This window comes from Nannobrachium achirus (genome assembly GCF_963921795.1).
Source record: "Nannobrachium achirus genome assembly, chromosome: 7".
Lineage (NCBI taxonomy): Eukaryota > Metazoa > Chordata > Actinopteri > Myctophiformes > Myctophidae > Nannobrachium > Nannobrachium achirus.
Window position 1 is genome coordinate 26091145 of NC_137816.1, and position 22220 is coordinate 26113364.

The 22220-nt window shown below is 42.4% G+C and overlaps 1 protein-coding gene across 1 annotated transcript in view; it reads left to right on the forward strand.

Annotated features, from left to right (window-relative positions):
• lrrc49 (leucine rich repeat containing 49) overlaps positions 1 to 22220 on the forward strand; it is a gene marked incomplete at both ends in the record, with an annotated part of 84903 nt that overhangs the window by 18160 nt on the left and 44523 nt on the right. Inside the window, one exon of the mRNA XM_080730132.1 lies at positions 7810 to 7953. Coding sequence (XP_080586258.1) covers positions 7810 to 7953 — 144 coding nt within the window. The remainder of the gene's footprint in view (positions 1 to 7809; positions 7954 to 22220) is intronic.

The following is a 22220-nucleotide window of genomic DNA, read 5'->3' on the forward strand; positions in this document are numbered from 1 at the left end:
ACCTTTGGGCCGACATATGTAAAACACATTTTTGGATATTACTCCTTGAGATTTTATGCAAAAATCACGCAAATCGGTACACAGTATCTCTATAGTCATGTGATCAAGTCCGATCAGTCTGATATTTCATATTCCATCCTGATTGGCTAATTAGCTTCCAAAGTTTGCAGGATTGCTCCGCTTTTGAACAAAATGCCTCAAGTCATCAACGCAGCTTGCGATTACCGTGAAATTTGCCACACATATTCCCACTAGGTCAAGGAACAAATGCTACCTTTTTCACATTGGCCTGTTATACCTCCACCATTAGGTAGACTTTAGCAAAACACATTTTTGGAACACAATGCTTCAAATCATGCATGCAGCGTCCGATTGCCATGAAAGATCTAAGGTGAAGAACATATGCCACCCTTTTTACATTGGCCTATTATACAGTAGCACCACCAGGACGCACGGCCTGGTGGAGACCTGTGCTCGGAAGAGCACTGCTTCTAGTTTATCTTTTTTTTTTTACCTTTTATTTGTTCTCAAAAATAGCATTGAGGGTTGCCCCCATTTACAATGCTGTCGAGATCACACATCAAAACTAGAAGCAGTGCTCTTCCGAGAACAGGTCTCCACCAGGCCACACAAATCAGCCTGTTATAGCGCCACCATGAGGCTGATTTAAAAAATGTGGGGCAGAGGTTCTGAATTAGCATCCAGGGAGTGTGTGTGCTCAGTTTGGCAGCGATCGGGCCAACGGCGCCGGAGATTAGCTGGTAACAACCAGGCCACACAAATTGGCCTGTTATAGCGCCACCATGAGGCTGATTTGAAAAATGTGGGGCAGAGGTTCTAGATTGGCATCCAGGGAGTGTGTGTGCTCAGTTTGGCAGCGATCGGGCCAACGGTGACTGAGATTAGCTGCTCACAAACTGCGAGGACGCACGGACGCACGCACGCACGGACGGACGGACGGACGGACGGACGCACGGACGGACGGACGGACGGAGGGGAAAACATACTCTCCCTCAGCCTTCGGCTGGTGGAGACAATTACTGTCATATACAGTAATACAAAACAATATAATTGTCCATTGCAATCAGTGCAATGCAAGAGAAAAGTGTTCACAGTGCAATCAGTACAATAACCAAGAACAGCAATATAAAATGCACGGTGGTAATCTCCCATGAATCTCTCTAAATCATTTCATTACAATACAATAACCAAGAACAGCAAAGTAATATGTACAGTATGGTTGTCATTTCCCATCTGTGGCCTTAAAAATAAAATTATGCCAGGCCCTATTTCTCCTCTGTTTTGCACACCCTCCATATTTTTGCTGTTTTCAGAAGAAGAAAAATCAAGAGATTATTATTATTTCTTTCTTCTTTGTTTTTATCAACATGCACATAGTATTAAACCAACAGATACAGTATGTACATGAGGTTAAGCATAAGTGGTAAAACATCGGTTGGTCCACATAACAGCAGGTAAGTACTGTTTGCATTCGGGAGCCCATTCATTCTTCAGATGATAGTAAAACAATAACAAACTAGAAGCAGTGCTCTTCCGAGCACAGGTCTCCACCAGGCCATGCGTCCTGGTGGTGCTACTGTATAATAGGCCAATGTAAAAAGGGTGGCATATGTTCAAATCGGCCTGTTATAGCGCCACCATGAGGCTGATTTAAAAAGATTTAAGTGGCATTTCTTGTCCGGGCCAACGGCGACTGAGATTAGGTGCTCACAACGATGGAGTTATAGGTAAAACCACAAATCGCCCTGTTATAGCGCCACCATGAGGCTGATTTCAAAAATTTTAAGTGGCATTTCTTCTTCGACCTAGTGGGAACGTGTGTGCGCGATTTCATGATAATTGCACTTTGTGTTTGGGATTTGAGGCATTTTGTTCCAAACGGCTCAATCCTACAAACTTTGGAAGCCAATCTTAGCCAATCAGGATGGAATATGAAAAATCGGACAGATCCATGTCGATCACATGACTGTCGAGAAACTGCCTACCGATTTGTAGGATTTTTGGACAAAATCTGTAAGAGTAGTGCACCGAAATGTGTTTTGCGAACATCGGCCACTAGGTGGCGCTAGAAAAGGCCCATTTGAAAAATTTAGGGCAGAGGTTCTAGATTGACATCCAGGGAGTGTGTGTGCTCACTTTGGCAGCGTCCGGGCCAACGGCGACTGAGATTAGGCGCTCACAAACTGCGAGGACGGACGGACGGACGCACGCACGGACGGACGGACGCACGCACGGACGGACGGAGGGGAAAACATACTCTCCCTCAGCCTTCGGCTGGTGGAGACAATAAATAGTTATAAAGAATATCAGTATGAAGACTAAAAGAAGAGAATAAAAATTGTATATACATTGGTCATACATTGGTCACAGTACTCTCGACTCTCTTGAGGTGCTTGTTGGTGCTGTGTAGCTTTGCTGGCTATTTGAAGGTACAGTGCAAATAGCAGTCAGTATTATGTGGTGAACTATAACAGTAACAGCCCTAGGCCGAGTTACAATCTAAAAGCTAAAAACCTTACAATTTATGCAAGGAGGAGGTTGTGCAAGATTATGTCCAAAAATACTGTGTTTGTGCTGAGTTGAGTATTTACAGGTTAAAGACAGTTGACATGGCATTTGGGTTATTGTTGTGCTCTGATAGCCTGAGGGGAAAACCTTTTTTTTCCCTGTCTCTCTCTCTTTGTCGTGGCTTTGGGACGACGCAGGCGTTTGCCTGACCACACGGCACCAAGTTGCTTCAGCAGAAGTCATATTATTGTGTGCTCCCAACATACCTCCTACACAACCCCTAGAGTTTCTCAACAGGCCCAGAGAGACTCACCTTCTGACTCTGACTGTTCTTTACATGCCTCACAATCCCAGTTACCACAATGACTGTTAGCGTATTCCCAACAGCATTGGTGGAGTGAGTTCCAGTCACAGCTAACAAGAGAACGCTATAAGTGTCTGACACACACACACACACACACACACACACACACACACACACACACACACACACACACACACACACACACACACACACGTGTACCGGTATGTACGTGCCTCTCAATACATAAATCTGACACATGAACCCACATCCAGAGCTGTCAAACTTTGCAGAAACTTGAGCATGCAGTGCAATACAAGGAAATACTGATGAAAGAATTAACGATTTAAGCGCTATTCCCACTGGGCACGATAACTATAAAGAGAACTATGACTATATTTCAACATTATATATATTTTTTCTTATAGTCAGTGTGAACGCTGCCACCCACTTGACTTGCTGATTTCGCTACATGTTGTGAGCTTGTAGCTTTTGGTATATTAGAAATAGATTTTTGTATTCAAATTGATATATTTTAAAATCTATTTGATTTACTGCTGCACCCCTTATGAGTTGCTCAAGGGCCATGACCAGTAGTAGTGGACAAGTACTGTACCTACTACCCACACACACAGCCTGCCACTCTTTGGCTGGCATGACAACTTATGTTATTCCACCAGTGAATATTATGAATGAACGCAGAGCCATGAATGTTATGTTATATTATATCAAGCTGCAAAAATAGTTTCCCACACTTTGCTGGTCACAAAACAATGTCCTGCTTTCTTCTGTTCCTAGTATGTGCATGAACGTCTCCCAGGACACACTGCTGCCATAGGTATCATCAACCACAAAAACAGCAGTTCATTTCCTCCTTTCATCCCCCCTCATCCTGTAGCGAACCCACTCCCATCACTCCAGGTTCATACTTTTCCCATATACCCATTTGTTTCTGTGTCAGGATGTTGTCATATGTCCAGTTCACTGGAAGTATTCACTAGAAATATTCAGAAAGAGATATTCTCTTTGGGAGGGTAGGACAAACCAGACTTCAGCGACCAAGTCATTGGTTACAATTATGTGACCTCTCTTTATTGAATAACCAACCATTTTGTCAAGCAATGTTCGTAGAGTTCTCAAGTTCTCAAGCAATTTGCACACTCTATTGGAGCTAGCTATTATATGTGTACCACAAAGGGTAAGGCTCTGTTTCATGTCTTTGTGCTCTCTTTCTGTACAGTTAAATCCAGACTTCAGAGTCCTTTAAACTCTGAAAGTATAACAATGGACCAGTAAGGGTCCATTTTTAAATTATGCAGAATTTACTGTGTGTCTTTATTCATAGTAAAACCCACTCAAATATAAAATCATCTTTAAATGTAACAGAATCTTGGCCTGGGCCGCTGCCGTAGTGGTGATAATGCGGCTTGACAGCGTGTCACAGGTTCGAGTCCCGATCCCGACGACCTTTGCTGCTGCCACCCCCCCATCTATCTCCCCATTTCCTGTTGACCTACTGTATAGTGTATACCTATCAATAAAGCAATAGAAATCCCCCAAATATGTACAAGATGTCTTAAATTATCTCTACAACTCACTCAAATGAAAAAAGACTTGGCTTAAAACAATCTTAATTTTTTTTTAATTACCCTGAGTCTAGATAATCATTATTTTGTCCATGAAGTGGTTGTAGAACAGCAGTAAATAGGGCGGCATAGCTCAGGGGTAGAGAAACCGTTATTAGAGCACGAAGGGTTCCCGAAGGGTTCCCAGTTCGAATCCGGGCTCCCCCTGAGTTAATGTCGAAGGGTCCTTGGGCAAGACTCTGAACCCCACATTGCTCCCGGTGAGCAGGTTGGTGCCTTGCATGGTTTCCTCCGCCACTGGTGTATGAATGTGTGCGTGAATGGGTGAATGTATGCACAATCTCTGTAAAGCGCTTTGGATAAAAGCGCTATATAAATGCACCATTTACCATTTACCATTTAAATACATAGACAGGTAAATATCTTTCATTTTCACAAGATTCATGCCAGAGACACATGTACCATTTAGATGTTTTTGATGTTTAGAACAGATTTTATTCTCTCCTCTTCCTCCCCGCCTATGCCATGAGTTACATACACCATGTTTGGTGTATGTTACTCAGTTGTCCGTTCTGTAATTCACCGTTTGTCAGCCTTCTGATTGGTCCCTGAGACTCCCTGACTGGCCAACCAGAAAAAACCATTCACTTTTTGCTATCGGGGGTGGAGTTTGTGCAGTGGAGAATGTTGTTTCAGGCTTTCAGCAACTGTCCGCAGTGCGGAGCACGACCTTCGTCCAGTACGGCGCGATCTCGCTCATCATAATGAATAAGCTTCAACAAACTAGTTCACATGGACCTTATCAATGGTCTAACTAGTTACGATTGGGTACATATATTTTAAATGGGCAGAATTACAAAAAGCCAGCCTATTATGTGAGGAGAACAGATTATAGTTCTCCTCTTCCTACCCAAGATGCAATGTGCTTTCTTTTTCTATTTCTATTCTCTCTCTGATCCAGAGGATTAAACTAATTAAAACATATATTTTCGGGGGGAAATTACTGTTTTGCTATGTAATTACTGTACCTTTTTCTTCCCTTTTTATTAATATCACGTAGATGTGTTTTTTTTTGGTACTTTATATAGCTGTAATGAGGTTATGACGAAAAAAAAAATCCCATCCACTTCCACTATAAAAGAATCTGCAATAGTGATTCTGTCCCACTGGGATTAAACAAATTAAAACATATATTTTCGGGGAAACCCCCTGTTTTGCAATGTAACTACTGTACCTTTGTCTTCCCTTTTTATTAATATCACCTAGATGTTTTTCCTTTGATACTTTAAATTGCAATAATGAGGCTATGAAAAAAAAAAATCCCATTCACTGCCACTATAAAAACAATCTGCCCATGGTTAATGTCCCATCATAGTAACAGGGCAGAATGGGGCGGGATTTGCAAAAGCCTGAATTGTAGGTCGACTGCGAGACCATAAAAGCAACATTCTCATATTAAACACAGCCACAGTACAGGTACAAAGCCTCACATTAATTTAGACGGGAAACCACCTGAACATATTTGGGATGCTTGGCCAGCACCAACGGAAAGCACCTAAGTTGTGGTCTGTAACATGACCTCCTTAAATATTTTCAAATGAGCTTATCCAATCTACCCTGATGATAGAGGGGTCATGGATAATGGAGATTATGTTTCGCTTTGGCAACAGACATTCACTACCGGTCTAGCTGGGTTTAAGGGGTACCCAACCAAACCTGACCCTGAGATTGTTTTTTTTTTCTCTCAACTTTATTTATCAAGAGTCTTATTCAACATATTACATATTACTACAGGACCATAGAACCACAGTCTTTTGTCTGCTACATGGGGCCTATCTGCCTTGCGCAAGGGTTGGCAGGCGTGTCCCAATCCCGACAGCCTGAGAGTCTCCCCATCTCTCGCTCCCCAATTCCTGTCAACCTACTGTCCTATCAATAAAGGTATAAATCTTATACGTTTTTAAAATCTGAAAAATCTCAGCCTGTTCCCAATACGCATTCTTCCCGACATCAAGCAGGCTGTATGAATCTGTTTGATAATCCTACTTAACCTTTGAACTGCAGGGAGTCTCGGGCATTGTCTTGTGTCGACCTCCCTCAGTCTCCCCGGCTCAGTTTTGACCCCTTTCTCACACTTACAGGAAACCACTTATAGACAGGCACCTCAACCTTAGAATAGAGCCACCAGAACAGCCATTGGGGACCCCCCCGAGTCCCTCTACAAGTTTGAGTTTCATCCTGACAAGGGGCCTCCGGTCCCTCTGTCCCATCGAGACAGTCATGGAAAGGCCAGACTCATATTTCACAGTCCATTGACCCTCTTGTGTTATTATTGAAACCTTCTATGTGATTAGTGTCAACTCCTTGTTTCTTACTGTTATGACATAGACATTATATTTTTAATTTGGAAGGTCACACATGAGTCCTTAGTTCAAAGTGAATTCTTCTTTATCATGGCATCAGATGATGTTGCCGTGCAAGTGTTGCACTTTGTTACTGTACAACAGGTCAGTATGAAGTATATTAAGGCAGTGGGGCCCCCAGGGTTAGGGTAGATCTATACACTCTAGGGCAGTGGTTCTCCAACATTTTCATGTCGAAGGCCCCAACATTGATGGTTGCGGAGCCCAATCTGAAAATGTTTTGTGTCAGGGACCCCTAGAAGAGAAGATTTGTGTGACAGATGTACAAGCTGTGATCTTGGACAACTGCTATTTTTGAATAGCCAACATAAACTCCAGAAAGATGCGAATGGAAATTGCAAGTGTGGTTGCTTTGAGGCGAGTCACACTTGCAAATATCTCTGTATGTGTCAGTCCTTGTTCCTATTCGATCTCCATCTACAGTATATGGAGATCCATGATGTCATCAATATTAAGCCCACATATCTTGGAATGCCCATATATGGACATACTGTGTGATTCTCATGTGGTCTATGATGTCAGTCATCTCCATATTTGGGAAAAGTTAACATTTTATTTAAAATCAACGGTAAAAAACAATTCACGAATACATTTATTAATATAAGTTTAACTATATAACGTATCTCTTAGCAAAATGCAAGGAATCGATTCACGATGAAGCCGATCTATTTGCCATATGGCCCAAGTGCGTGCCACCAAAACTGTGGGAGGAGTAGCGCGGCAAAATAAAGTTTATCTAGGAAGGGAAAGATGGAATGGAATAAAGTTGGACAAGTACTATAGTCTGATTGCCCTGCAGGGGCAACCACACTAAATATGGATGAAGTGGTTGAAATTATTTCTATGCTGTATTAACACATTTAGCTGGGTAGGACCTCCCTCAAATACCCCTGGAGGTCCCCGGACCCCACTTTAAGAACCACTGCGCTAGGTGTTCATGTGGTTAACCCTTGATGTTTCCTCTCTCCAGATCACCAGGATAGAGAGCGTCTCTCACCTGTGCAGGCTGCAGGTGTTGAGCCTGGCAGGGAACAACATCTCCAGAGTAGAGAACCTGCAGGGCCTGGACTCTCTGACTGAACTCAACCTGCAACACAACTGCATCTCTGTTGTGGTAAGCTGTCGGGTAGAAACCTTTACCATGTTTGCCAGACCCATGAAATGGGTAGGCCTACATAAGCAAATGTCGGTCTGTCTGTCCGGGTTTTCTATATAAAGGGTATATATGATGATGACATGATGATGACATGCCTACAAAAGGCATGATGTCATAAATGATGATGACAGACAGGGGGTCTGGCACAACCAGGTTGACCTGGTCTAGTTAAAGAAGTCAAACCTCGGTTCGAAGTGAAGCGGTGAATGTTTATTCTATGTGTTCTAGAGCTATGAACTCTGTGTTCTAGATCTACGTATACATTCTTCTGTGTTCTAGATCTATACTTTCTATGTGCTTCAGTTCTATATTTTGATGAATTCTGAATGATTGAATGATTTTATATGGAGGGCCAAATTGTCATGTGAAGCTTGACCAATCCTCAATTCTGGACGCACGGGAAACACATATTTTTCAAAAGAAAATTCATTGTCATGTGAAGCTTCAAAGTATGGTGTCATTGGACATTTTTAATCATCCAATCATCAGACCGGGACGGACGGGACACACATATTTTGGATGTACGGGACAGATAAAACCTGTTCATTCTGGACTGGAATGACCATATATGGACATGTACGGGACACACAAAGCCACTCCTTGGAAGCGGCTTTCACTGCTAGGAGGATGAAGCTGGCCGGCCACTGCCACAGACATCGGGAGCTCCCGGCCAGCAGGCTGGTCCTGTGGGAACCAAAGTGCGGCCGGGCATCGATCGCGAGGACGTTCCGTGTTAACGTATGTGGACGTCCTGAAGAAGGATGCGGGAGCTGAAAGCTCTTCGGAGCTGGCCGGGTGTATGGAGAACCGGAAAGATTGGAGACTCCGATGGAAGCTCGTCTGAGGACGACCGAGAGAAAAGTATTTCATTGGTAAAACTACACTGCATCCATTGGAAAACAAGAGTTATTTACTTTCCATTTCCTAAAAGTATGATGGTTTTGTCTCACAATACTTCGGAATCTCACCTGAATGGAACCCAGAGAAAACACTGCGCTGGATAATTATAGGCCAGGTGTGCCTGTTTACGACCTTCAAACTAGAGGCCCTCCCTAGCTCGAGGTACTTAACAGTTCTACCATATTAATACATTCTAAAAATGTACAAAATATGAACCAATATATATTACAAGAAACCACTTCAGTTTACGCCATTACAGCAGCTTACATGCTCAACACTACCAACTGAGTTGGAAAGCATGTACTGTATGCCTGAGTGAGTGTGCATGTGCATGTGTGAGATGCAGAGTAGGTCTGCTATTTTCGGCCTGCCACACCGTCGTAGATTTCTTTTCTTTTTTTTTCTTTCTTCTAGTCCAGTATCCACAACTTAACTAGACCCGATGCAGTTTGCATACCACACAAGTAGTTCCACAGAGGATGAAATCTCTTGTGCCTCTATTTGTTCCTGACTCATCTGGTCCAAAAGAACATTTATTGTTATTGTTTATTGTTTATTTGGATCCCCATTAGGTAGTAGACCTGGATTTACTGTACGTAAGAACTTAAAAGGATATTTCACTTTTTTAACGTCTACTCAGGCTTTTGTCAGCACCTCAGACAGTTTTTAAGTTGCTTGATTCAGTATTTAGACATTTGATATTCATTTTATCACACATGCTCACTTCCTATACAAACCATTGTAGCTTAAAACTCCATGTTAACAGCTTATCACAGTCATGCTGAACCCCAGCATGCTGTGTGCTCAGCTCCATGCTTTTCACACTGCTGAACCACAACTGCACCTTCAGCTTCGGTAGGCCTACAAACCTCATCAAGTTTGCGGATGACACCAGTGGGCCTCATCAGTGATAGCAATGGAACATCCTACAGAGAGGAGTTGGAACAGCTGTCAGACTGGTGCAAGAACGACAGTCTGTATCTCTGAATGTTAACAAAACAAAAGACATGATTGTTGACCTAAGTCCAGAGGGTCCCGCCCTGACCACTCCTCACTGAACATCAACGGCTCCATAGTGTAAAGGGTAAAGTTCACCAAGTTTCTTGGTGTACACATCACAGAGGAGGACCCCCTCTCCTGGACCACCAACACCAGATATCTGGCCAAGAGATCCCAGCAGAAGCTTTCCGGGGCGGCTGAAGAAGCTAAGCCAACACCCAGCCCCCACCTATCATTCACGCCACTTTCTACAGAGGAACAATTGAGAGCATCCTCACCAGCTGCATAACCATCTGGTACAGGGTCTGCCATGGCGTTGATCGCTATAAGCTCTACACTAGAGACTAATGCAGACAGCTGAGCAAATCGTCACCCAAGCCATTTTCCACAGTCTCCTCTGTTCAAAACGCCTCCAGCATTGTGGAGGAGCTCTCCCGGCCCTCTCACATAAATGCTTTTTGTCCCCCTGTGCTGTCATCCGGCAGGATGTTCAGAAGCATCCATACACAGACTACAAGGCTGTGCAACATCTTCTTTATCTACGCTGTCAGCTTGTTGAGCTCACTGCTGCCCTCATCCACTCTAACTCCCCCTGACCACACTACTGCTCCCATTCAAACCAAGGAGTGACAGAATATGTACTTTATTCTTTTCCTTCTATTTATCAAAGTTTAGTTGACAAAATGTTGCGCTGCAACGTCGGTTATTTGTTGTTTTAAGATTAAAGAGTTTTTGAAGAGGTCAAACGAGAAATGGAATGCATGTTCAATCTTCTCGATAATCCTAATGATCTAAGATATTTCCTAAAATAAAATATTTCATAAACATGTATTTTGTAATATAAAGGGACTTTTTGTCAGGGCTGATATGGCAGACTTTTGCATCAATTTCTTTAACTGGTTGGCTGTATGGCTACCAAAACATCATAATTCTACATATCGTGCTAATTGTTTATGAAACATAAGTGCTAGTTTCACAAATGTCATTAAGGACTTGGCCTAAAACAAATTTTCAGTTGTGAGATTTTATTTTGCCTTAATGCATGAGTACTAGTGTGTGTCTATGGTAGTACTGTGGGAGAGTGGCGCAGTACTGTGAGTTCTATGGTAGTATGCGTCTGTTGTCATACTGTGGTTTCTAGGTACTGTGTCTGTTTTCTTTCTGTGTAAAGTAGTGAGGCAGCTGTAGTACGTCTGATCCGCAGGGTCTCTCATACTAATGCGCTGTACAGATGTGACGTCTCAGCCCGGTAATGATTCAAACACTGGCCTGAGATCGTAAACAGTTCAGCCCCTGTGTCAGCATTAATAGGTGAGGATGGTGCTCAGTCCTCGCGTGCTGTTATATCCTGCGCAGGAACACTTTGCTCTGTGTGTCCCTAATGCTGCCAATAATAACTTGTAAATGAGTCCAACTGTGCTTTGATGGACACACACACACACACACACACACACACACACACACACACACACATACCAATGCAGAAGCGCCCTGGCATACCAACCTGAGGTGTCATCACGCTGCGTTTCATTAAGGTGTAAAACCTGTCATCTTGTCATCTCCTTGGCATGAGTCTTCGCTTGGTTACCGTGCAGTATACCTGCTTTGTTTTGATATGTCATGTACCCGTTTTCCAGCTCTGTAAAACAAACACATAAATAACATAAATAGAAGCGCTCTGAAAAAGGATCTGAGGAGAAATTTATCTTGTTGCCGTTACCCAGGGAGATGTAGCTCATTACCCACAACCCCCTGCCCGTGAGTGGCTCTGCACAGGAGAAAGGGGATACGCTGAAAAACAGAAATGCACTCCTCGCTTGGTTTCAATAGTTTTGATGTGATAAACAGAGTGCATGCCTAAACAGCTTCATTTGGATGCACATCCCCAAGCCTTCTCCTTCTGCCTCAGAACGTAGAAAATAAAAATGTTGTCCAAACCTTTTTTTAATCTATTTATTTATATCAAACTGTATAAGCAGCTAGTTTCATTGTTGTCTTTTGAAATGTGAAGTATATAACTTGCAAATAAGAACATATACACCCGCTCATGTAAAAGGAATATTCACAACGTACATAAAATTATGAATGTAATACTGCAGTTGTTCAATATCAGTGCAGAGTGATCAGGGCCTTGCCTACGTACAGTATAGTATAATTTTAAATATTTATAAACATTGTCTCTCACAGTTGCTTGCCTTCTTGCTGCTGTAAAGCTGTGCTTGAAAAACACATACTTGTAATTATCATGCAGGTGTAATGTTTTATTGAATGCAGAGGAGGGGAGATGAGTCTCAGCAGTTTCCGGGTCTGTGTAATTAGAAGGATTTGCTGCCAAGTGTTTTTTTTTTTTTTTTGCAGGCACAAACTAAATATATACTTGTGCAATTCCAGCTGTCCTGAAGGGTTTCACCATTTCATTCAAGTACAAAGTCGATTTTTGGACAGCACAGAGTGTGTCGAACAACATAACAAGGTTTAAAATCCTACTTGCATTTGTTGATGATAATCTTTAAATTGTGGACACAATTGTGAAATTGGCACAGTAGCGCAATAGCACATGGTGCATTTGAAATTCTTTTCATTGTAATTTAAGAGATTTCAGTCTCTTATTTTGAAAGAAAGAGTATATTTTTTCTGTTCTACATGAGAGTACATGGAGCTGGACAGGAAGGAAAGGGAATGGTAATGTTTTGACAACACTGTGACACAGGTCACATGTGTGATGATCAAACTCATGATGATTTTGGAGATAGGGACAGAATAGGGAGAGTAGGGACACGAGGTTTCATGTAGTTAAGTCTATGCTAAAGAGTTTCTTGCTGCCCAGTATGTCTATATATTTGCATATGCATATTATATTGAAAAATGCCATACAGTAATATTTGTGAGTATATTTAAAACAGGTAGTCCCAGTAAAAAATGGAGCCCAAAACGTGGCATTATTATTGTTACATGCACGGCCACGGTGCCTAATCAGCCTATCTATGCACCTGTGTTTTTATTATAGCGCACCTTTCATGATGGTACTGTAAGTGTGTGAATGCGTGCAACAGAGTCTGTAGTGATGAGAGCTAGTGCTGTGTTTACAGATGAATGACAGCGCTAAACACACGCTACGCTAGCTGTCAGCATGAGCAGGATGGGTCTGGGATGAAGAGGTGAGGACCACACATAGGCTACACACAAACATACACACACACACAGATATACGCGCATGCTCGTACACACACACACACACGCACATGCAGGGGACTTCAAAGAACTCTAATTTGTGTGTATTAACCAACCCTATTCTGGGGCAAAAAATCTGTGATGCATTGTGAGCTTGTACGGTAGGTAGGTCAGCTATTATATGTGTGCATTATGTGAGCTATAAATAAATACATTAAAAAATACATTTTATTTCTGGGATTTTTTCAATAGAAGGGTGGGGGAATAAATAATTAAGCAATATTACACGAGAGGGTGTGGGTTAACGCGATTATTGTACCACCTGCCTTGCCACAGGCACGAGCCCGAAGGGCGAGTGCCCATAGGCAGCCCATAGGCAGCACAGAAGGTACAATAATCACTTAACCTACACCCTTGAGTGTAATATTGCGATTATACAACTGTTGCCCTTAAAAAAAACGTCAACTTCATTTCATTGTAATTAAGATATTTGTAGGAATTTGTAATTTTTTAATGCCACATTTAGCTACTATGTCCCTTAACTTCACATGAAAACTGCTAGCCTAGCCGCTAGTATAGTATAGGGGGAGGGGAGCGCTTCAGCTCTTTTGCGACCAGCACAGATGATTTCTTTGCTTGATGAGAGCGTTACATAATGCTAGTTATCATCACGGTCACATGATTGTTTCAACCAATCAGATTGCTTCGTTGAAACTACCAGTTGTATAATGAAAAATAATGCATATGATTTCAACGTAAATTCTTCCGAGTATGGGGCTCCCACTCCTCTTCATGTTCTTCTCTTCTTTTACATGTGTCGGGGTAAGTCTAGTCACTTTATAGGGCGCTTAGGTGAGTATCACTTCTTTATTTCTACAGGGTTCAGGTGATTATCGTTCCTTTCTTTCCAAAGGGTTTTTAGGTGAGTACTTTCCTTTCCAGGTTCCAGGTAAGCACTATTTATTTCCTCCTCTTTTTCCCAGGTTATTCAGGTGAGTATGTTTCTCCATGTTAGGGTTTGGGACTAATTTCCCCTACGTGCCTATAAAATAAAGCAGAATTCACAGTCACAACACTGTTCACCATAAATGTGAGGGGAATTAGTGTGTGTGTGTGTGTGTGTGTGTGTGTGTGTGTGTGTGTGTGTGTGTGTGTGTGTGTGTGTGTGTGTGTGTGTGTGTGTGTGTGTGTGTGTGTGTGTGTGTGTGTGTGTGTGTGTGTGTGTGTGTGTGTGTGTGTGTGAGAGAGAGAGAGCTTGTAGGTTGGCTATTTTCATTTACAGGTACATGTGAGCTTGTAGGTCGGCTATATTTGGCAAAGAGATTTGGTGCAGAGGGAAACGAATAAGTGGTCAATGTATAGACCAGAGTCACCTGCATAGGCTATTGGTAAATGGTAAATGGTGCATTTATATAGCGCTTTTATCCAAAGCGCTTTACATAGATTGTGCATTACATTCACCCATTCACGCACACATTCATACACCGGTGGCGGAGGAAACCATGCAAGGCACCAACCTACTCACCGGGAGCAATTAGGGGTTCAGAGTCTTGCCCAAGGACTCTTCGACACTAACTCAGGGGGAGCCCGGATTCGAATTGGGAACCCTTCGGGAACCCTTCGTGCTCTAATAACGGTTTCTCTACCCCTGAGCTATGCCGCCCCTATTGGTTCATTAATACCTTGATTTCAACTTTCTTCTATATTCATCGCAACACACACACATCTATAAATGCCCTAATCCTAACCCCAACCTGAATCGTTTTTTGTATCTCTTTTTCTTAAAATAGATATTTTCTTGTGAGGACCAGGAAATGGTATGTCAATACACACAGACATGCACATAAATCACACATCCTGCCAGTTGATTGACTCAATCAATTAGGAAGTTTAGAAGAGGAAACCATATACTGTAAGTGGACTTTAGTGAAGCACTACGTCAGCCCAGCAGTGACATCACCCAGTCTCAGACTGGCCTGCTATATTTAGCATCACCCAGGGTGATGGAAGCTGCTGCTGTCTCTAAAAAGCACGCACGCACACACACACACACACACACACACACACACACACACACACACACACACACAAAGATCCAGACACTGAGACGACAAAGTCTGCTCTCTGAATATGAAGCAACTGTGTGGCATGACTTGCACTGTCTCCCAAAATTACAATAGGCCCATGAGTGGTATTATAACCACTTAAGCCCATCTTGTAGAAAATGTGCGATGGATTTATTTTTATTTTTATTATTATAATGTTTTTGTAATGTTTATAAGCTTTTCACTTATAATGATATGCTCAACATATTTGATGCCCAAAAGGTCTGAAAGTGGTTTTGATTATATGGAATGATTTGTGTCAGAGTTACATCAACTTGCATCGACTTGAATGAATTACGCCACTGGAGGTTTTTGACCAATTAAATTGTGTGGCAGAAGCCATTCATAAAGATCAACATGGTTTCCATATTTCTGGAGCAGACAACTTATGTCACTGTGAGATTGTATCTGTGGGCAGATCATAGATGCTCTACTGATTATGTCCAGGCAAGTGCATCAGAACTATTACATTAAGTGAGGCAGAGTTCGGCGCAAAGTCTGACCCAGGGTGGAGAATGTAATTGAATATTTCCAGGCAAAATATATATTTGAGTGATCAGGGCCGTTCATCTGTCCATGTGTCTGTGTGTGTGTCCGTCTGTCTGTTACCAGCAAATCTCCGGCACCGTTGGCCCAGTCGCTGCCAAAATGTGCACACACACTCCCTGGATGCCAATTCAGAACCTCTGCCTCTAATTTTTCACTGCCTCAAATCATGAACACAATGTGCAATTGTTGTGAAATTGAGCAGGCACATTCCCACTATACTAGGTAGATGAAGAAATGCCACTTAAAAATGTTCAAATCAGCCTCATGGTGGCGCTATAACAGGCAGATTTGCGTTTGTGTTGTGTTTTTACCTATAATTCCACCGATCAGCGTAAAGCGTTGTATGCACACTCCTTAGAGGCCAAGGAAAGCCCTGCATTTTTCACATCTGCCTTTTATAGTGCCACCAGGAGGCCGACATATGTAAAACAATTTTTTTTATATTAGTCCTTAAGATTTTATCCAAAGATCACAAAATCGGTATACAGTGGCTGCGTCCGAAATCCGCCCTATTCCCTAATGTATTGTACTAAAAGGGGGCTCCGCCATTTTGAACTAGTGTCCGAATGTATAGTGAGCATTTTTGTACTCTAATATAGTGTACTGAAGTATCCCACAATGCATCTGGATTTGTAGTGTGCATTCGATGGTCACTAGTTGAGCTCACCTATCCCACAATGCACTGCGCAGCGGCCACTGTCTCGCGCTTTGAGCACGCGCATGCGCAATCAATCAATAATAATCATATCATAAATCATATGTTATTTAAATTAGCAAGAATAACCTATTTTATCACAAACATGGGTGTATGTCTGCATGTGAGATCCATGAATGAATACAAATAAAAAAAAACGATTTTATAACATTATTTTATTGAATTGCGATAAATAAAAACATAATTATATAGGCCTATTTCTCATAATAACACTGCAACATGTTGGTTTGTTCCACACGCATTGGGGAGTTGATGTACAAGCTCACAACGCGTCGCTTCGCGCCGTGTTGAGCGCTTGTAGATTGGCTATTATTTATTGCTCCAAAAGCCAGTGCCCTGTTTTAACTGTGCGACAGCGATGACGCAACCAGATGGCGACGAACTATAGTGTCTGAAATGCGCTGATGAGTTCACTACTGTAGTACACTACATCTGGATCCCTCATTTAGGGTTAGGGAGTAGGGGACGAGTTCCGAATTTCGGACACAGCCAGTATCTCTATAGTGATGTGATCAAGACAGATCTGTCCGATGTTTCATATTCCAAGTTTGCAGGATTAGTTCGTTTTGAACAAAATGCCTCAAATCAGCATTGTGCGATTTCCGTGACATTTTGCATGCACATTCCCACTAGGTCGAGGAACAAATGCCACCCTTTTCACCTTGGCCTATTATAGCGCCAGCAGGAGGCCACAATAACCTACCTGACCTGGCGGAGACACTGCTTCTATTTTTCACAAAAGCCCAGAGTAGATGTTAAAATGACCCCAAACATGTTTGAAAGTGTAATATATCCCTTTAAATGCTTTGTTGGATTCCTTTCAGATTTTTCTTTGTTGTCATTTTACATTTTTATTCCACCATCTGTACATACAGTTTAGTATATGATTATAATATACAATGATACTATTACAGATGAAGCTCCCCAACCTCCCCCTTTGCTCATACAAACCAAGAATTAAGTGAATAAAACACAGTGATACAATAAATTAAATAAATGCAGATAACAAAATAATCTTTTGTGGTGATGGATGATGGATCCACAGGAAGTTCCGATATCTCAGTATGAGATAAAAAAAAAAGGGTATCTCCAGTATCCCACCAAGCTTGGGCTGAGAGCATCCATCACAGGGGAAGCGGATGACTTCATTGCATTTATTGCATTGTCCCACCCATATCTGACAGTGATGCCCAGTTCAGTTTCCCAACCTGTCTTGATCTTATGCAGAGCAGGATGAGTCACTGCTGATAAAAGAAAAGATTTTTTTGTGATAAACTGCAAGAAAATGGTCAGCGCCTGTAGCAGAATTTGGAAATACAGATCAAATGGTTGACATAATGTACTTTCGAGTTTCGGACCATAACAAAGCATCGCATTTAAACAATTTTATTTAACTATCACCATAAATATTTAATTTCAATGGTCTTTTGCTAGGACAACAGGGAACAAGGGATGCTGACAAATTATACCCTGCATGGGAAAATATTCTTCTTGGCGGTACTGGCAGGCTGTTTATAATACAATTTGGGAATGAAGCCGCAGGCCGTATACAATTTGTTCTCGGGCCGCAAATGGCCCCCGGGCTTCAATTTGGACACCCCTGTTGTATAGCATAATTTTGCAAAACTAACAAGTATGCCATCAACATACTTTTTTCCTTTCAGTTTTTATAATGTGCTTTCTAAATGCGTACTGTAGCCACAATACGTAACAATCACATTTGAGTGTAAATCTACATGTAAATCTGGGTTATTGTTTTAATAACACAGCAGGCAGCATATAGAGTGGAGTACAGTATGTGGGATGGATCGGGCGGCCTAGATTTTGCGAGCCATACACAGGAGTCTCTTTGAAGGTTCTCATATACCTCTCCACACCCACAGTCTCGGAGAGAGGCTGCTCAACCAGCCACTTCAAAAATCAATCAGGCTAGAATAATGCAATTATTTATACTTTACACAACCAAGTATAAATCAGGCATAACTGAAAGTGGTTTGTGATTTTCTTTGTTTGTTTTTTAATCCACCCGCCGCTGTGGTTGTGGGCAGAATGATGAACACTCATTCTGTACTTCTATGCATGACTTCCCATTGCAAGAATAGATGCCCTAATGGTCCATGTCACACTGATAAGAACCAGTATGCGCAAATGAACCCCACAGCTCATAGGATGCAATGGATAAGTGGTCACTGCACTCACATTATAAAATGACAGTGATGTCATTACGTGCGCATCCCGCATCAAAAACTCATTCAAGTCGCCCAGGGACTCATTCATGTCATGGTCCTGGGGTCCCGGGGATGCGCCTCCATTGGAGTCCATGTTAAAATAATTTACCGGGTCGCGGTAAAAGAAAAACATTTTAAAATTCCACAGACACCACCATTGTTCATGGGTGAAAGCCTCCTACTTTACCCTACGTTAACACAAATAAAATCCACGTATAAAGTCTTAAACAGGCGATAGAAACGTCAATGTTTTGATTCCACCGACGTCCGACGCCATTTTGCACGCCCAAATTAATTTATGGGCACATGTTTTAGTAGTTTTAGTAGTTCTAAGTTCAAACATTAGCCAAATTGTAAAATAAATATAAGAAATAGGCAAACATTTTGAAAATAGCCGATCTACAAGCTCACAGCGCTCGAAAACATTGTATTGAGGACTCCTAAAACTTTTCTGGGACCCATTTGAATGACCACCTGTGGGTCCCGGGACCCATTACATTGAAAACCTAGTAACATCACTGAAAATGCATTCCATTTCCATCAAACTCTCAGATGCTGTTTTTCTCCCAGTGTGGAGGAAGAATTTTGATTTCTCACTCTTGAAATATGTAATCCTTGGTTTCTGTTGATTTTAAACAATAATAGCCAACCAATAGTGATTCAACACAGTTACCCTTCAAACCCCACCTCCATTCGCCGTCATCAGAACTGAGGGACCGCCCCTCATGATCATGGCACCATAGCTGCTACTGCTCGCCCAGCTGCAGTCCATGAAGCCTAATTTATGCTCCGTCCTGCGACGGTGTTGCTCGCAGACCTCCAAGCTCAGAGTGGTTACATTGGTGACGCAATGTGAGCTTGTATATCAGCTACTCTTGATGCACAATACCGTTGCGCAATGAAGTATATATGTTACCGGATGTTTGGGTAACTCAGGACGTTCTATGTAAGAGCGCTTGTTTTGTCGTTCACCACACACCAATCACCACCAGGTGGCGACGACAGCCCATAGAGTTATAATGCGACAGCCATTCACTAGTGAAGGCGCTGACGTCACTCGTTTGCGACTCTTTCTTTATTTACTAGCCTAGCCTAGCCTAGCCTAGCCTAGCCATTAGCTCCATTGTAGTCACTTGGACAGGGCGTTTATCGTGGGCTTGCCCAGGCCTTACGGCCTGGGCATAAATATAACGATTGCATTCACCACGGCTTCGTAACTCGCGCGGCGCTCCGCCGGCCGCGCGGCCCTGGCCCGCTCTTCGCGGCCACTCGCACCTGCGGTGCTCGGGGGCGAAGAGCAGGACCAAGGTCCGCTGGCCTGCGCGCCGCTTGCAATGTCGTGGACAATCGAGCGGCTCCGTTCCGCCCCGTGCTGCACGACGAGTGCTCCGTTTCTCGACCGTCCTGTTTCTCTAACAAACCGTGACATATATATCTCTATGGGGCTGTTAAGTATGACATCATTTTGTAGGCAGAGGAGAATTTCTGCCCCCAGTTTCTGTGAATCTTTTTACTATTTTTACTATTTACAAATTTTTCTTCTCTTTGTTGTTGAAAGGAAAGTGTTAGAATTATACTTTAGTCGTTATTTTTGTCTCCGATCTGTTGAAAATAGCGAGGGACAGAAAATGCTCTGGGGGCAGATTCTCCTCTGCCTACAAAATGATGTCACGGCTTAAAAGCCCCATAGGGGCCAACACACAAGAGGAGGTTAATGAACTGAAACCAGCGCTCCCCAAAACAAAAGGTTAGGGGATCTGTTGGGATTTGATTACATGAAGCAGTCACCTGTGCATTCAGCTCACAATGAGCTTGTAGAAGGGATTTTTTTTTTTTGGGAACTTTTGGGAAGGTGCGTAGGAAAAAAATACATATATTCAAAAAGGGATCTCTGATAATAAAATCAAAGAAGGGAACCCGCACACTGTGAAGAACTTGCAAAAAGAAATGTAGCTTTTATTTTGACGTTTCGGTCATTTAGACCTTCATCAGGACTGTCCCATTCGGCATGTGGACAACCATGGGGCCCCCCTGTCTCCATGACTCAGACATAACCATAGAGTTCACTATAACTCAGACATACAGTAACCAAATATAGAGTTCCCGCTGGAGGTTCTCTCTGAAATGTCATGTCCGTACCTGGGGTGATAGGCCCCTTTTCTCAGTGTTTTTCCATAATTTTGTTGTGTCCCCCCCATGTAAAGTGTCTTCGGTAAGCGCTATCTAAATTCGAGATTTTATTATTTAACTGAAACTGATTCATTAAGTGTTATTGACATCCAACTCTTTGAAAATGTTCCCTTGACAGACTTGGATGTGCAGAATCTGCACGGGAAAGCACCCTTCTGTGTTTAATAAGTGGAGAGAATTGTTTCCTTTGTTGTTTATGATTTGTGTGACTGGCAATGAGTCTTTTAATGGAGGCTGCTTTTTTATTTGGTCCTGTGAGCACAACATGTGTTATTCATAGAGTCACTGAACTACAAACACGTAACCATGATAGGACCACTGGAAACAAACATGTACAGTAGATTCATTGACCACTGTCCACCAGATACCACCAGGGAAGGCTTTGTTAATCACTCTTGTGCAGTGTTTCTCAACCACTGTGCCTGGGGACCTTTGGTGTGCCCCTGAGAAGGGTCAAGTGTGCCCCTTGAAACTGCTTGAAAGCCAGTATTGTATTTATCATTTTAAAAATGATTTAAACTAGTGAAAACAGCCGATCTACAAGCACACAACGCCTCGCACCACTACTGTTGTGCTGCAGCCTTGTATGATGAAGCAAGGCTTTACTTCGCGAAGAAACGTACATATTTGAAACTTGGAGATACAAGGTTTCTTCCCGACAGTGACGATATTTACACCCCCGTATTATGTTGGTGTGCCCATGGATTCTTGGGACATGAAAAGTGTACCCATGCAGAAAAAAGGTTGAGAAACACTGCTCTTGTGACTAACCCTTGAATACCATTGTTGACTTGTGATAAGCGCACCTGAATGTATCTATGAATTTACTCACCATTAACTGTAACATAACCATTTTCACCCTGGCAAATGTAAATAAAAGAATAAGAAGGAAACAAATCTAAAAAGTATAGGTTTTAGGAGTGGTTCAGTTCAGTCAGATAACTCACAAATAGATTTAAACCAATATTGTATTCATAGACTCCACATACTGTACAAGTGTGCTTGCGCCAGCAGAGCGCACAAGTACTGCGTTCTGCTACGTATGTAGGTAGGTAGGTGGCACTAACAGCAGGAGGAAGAGCAGAGGCTGAGGTGTGTTTAAATAAACCGACAAATATTGGTCTGCTGATTGCCACATCAGCATATGACACATGGGTTGTAGAGTGTAACTAGAAAGATGCAATTGGAAATTGCAAGTGTGGTTGCCGTGACGCGAACTTCGCAAATGAATTTCGTCTTACCATTTGAATTTTCCCTATTCAATTCAATGGGTAAAATGAATTGACTAATAAATGTCCTATGACGACAGGTATAATGGAGTTAGCCATATATGGAGATCTCTGTGTCAGTCCTTGTCCCTTTTATGCC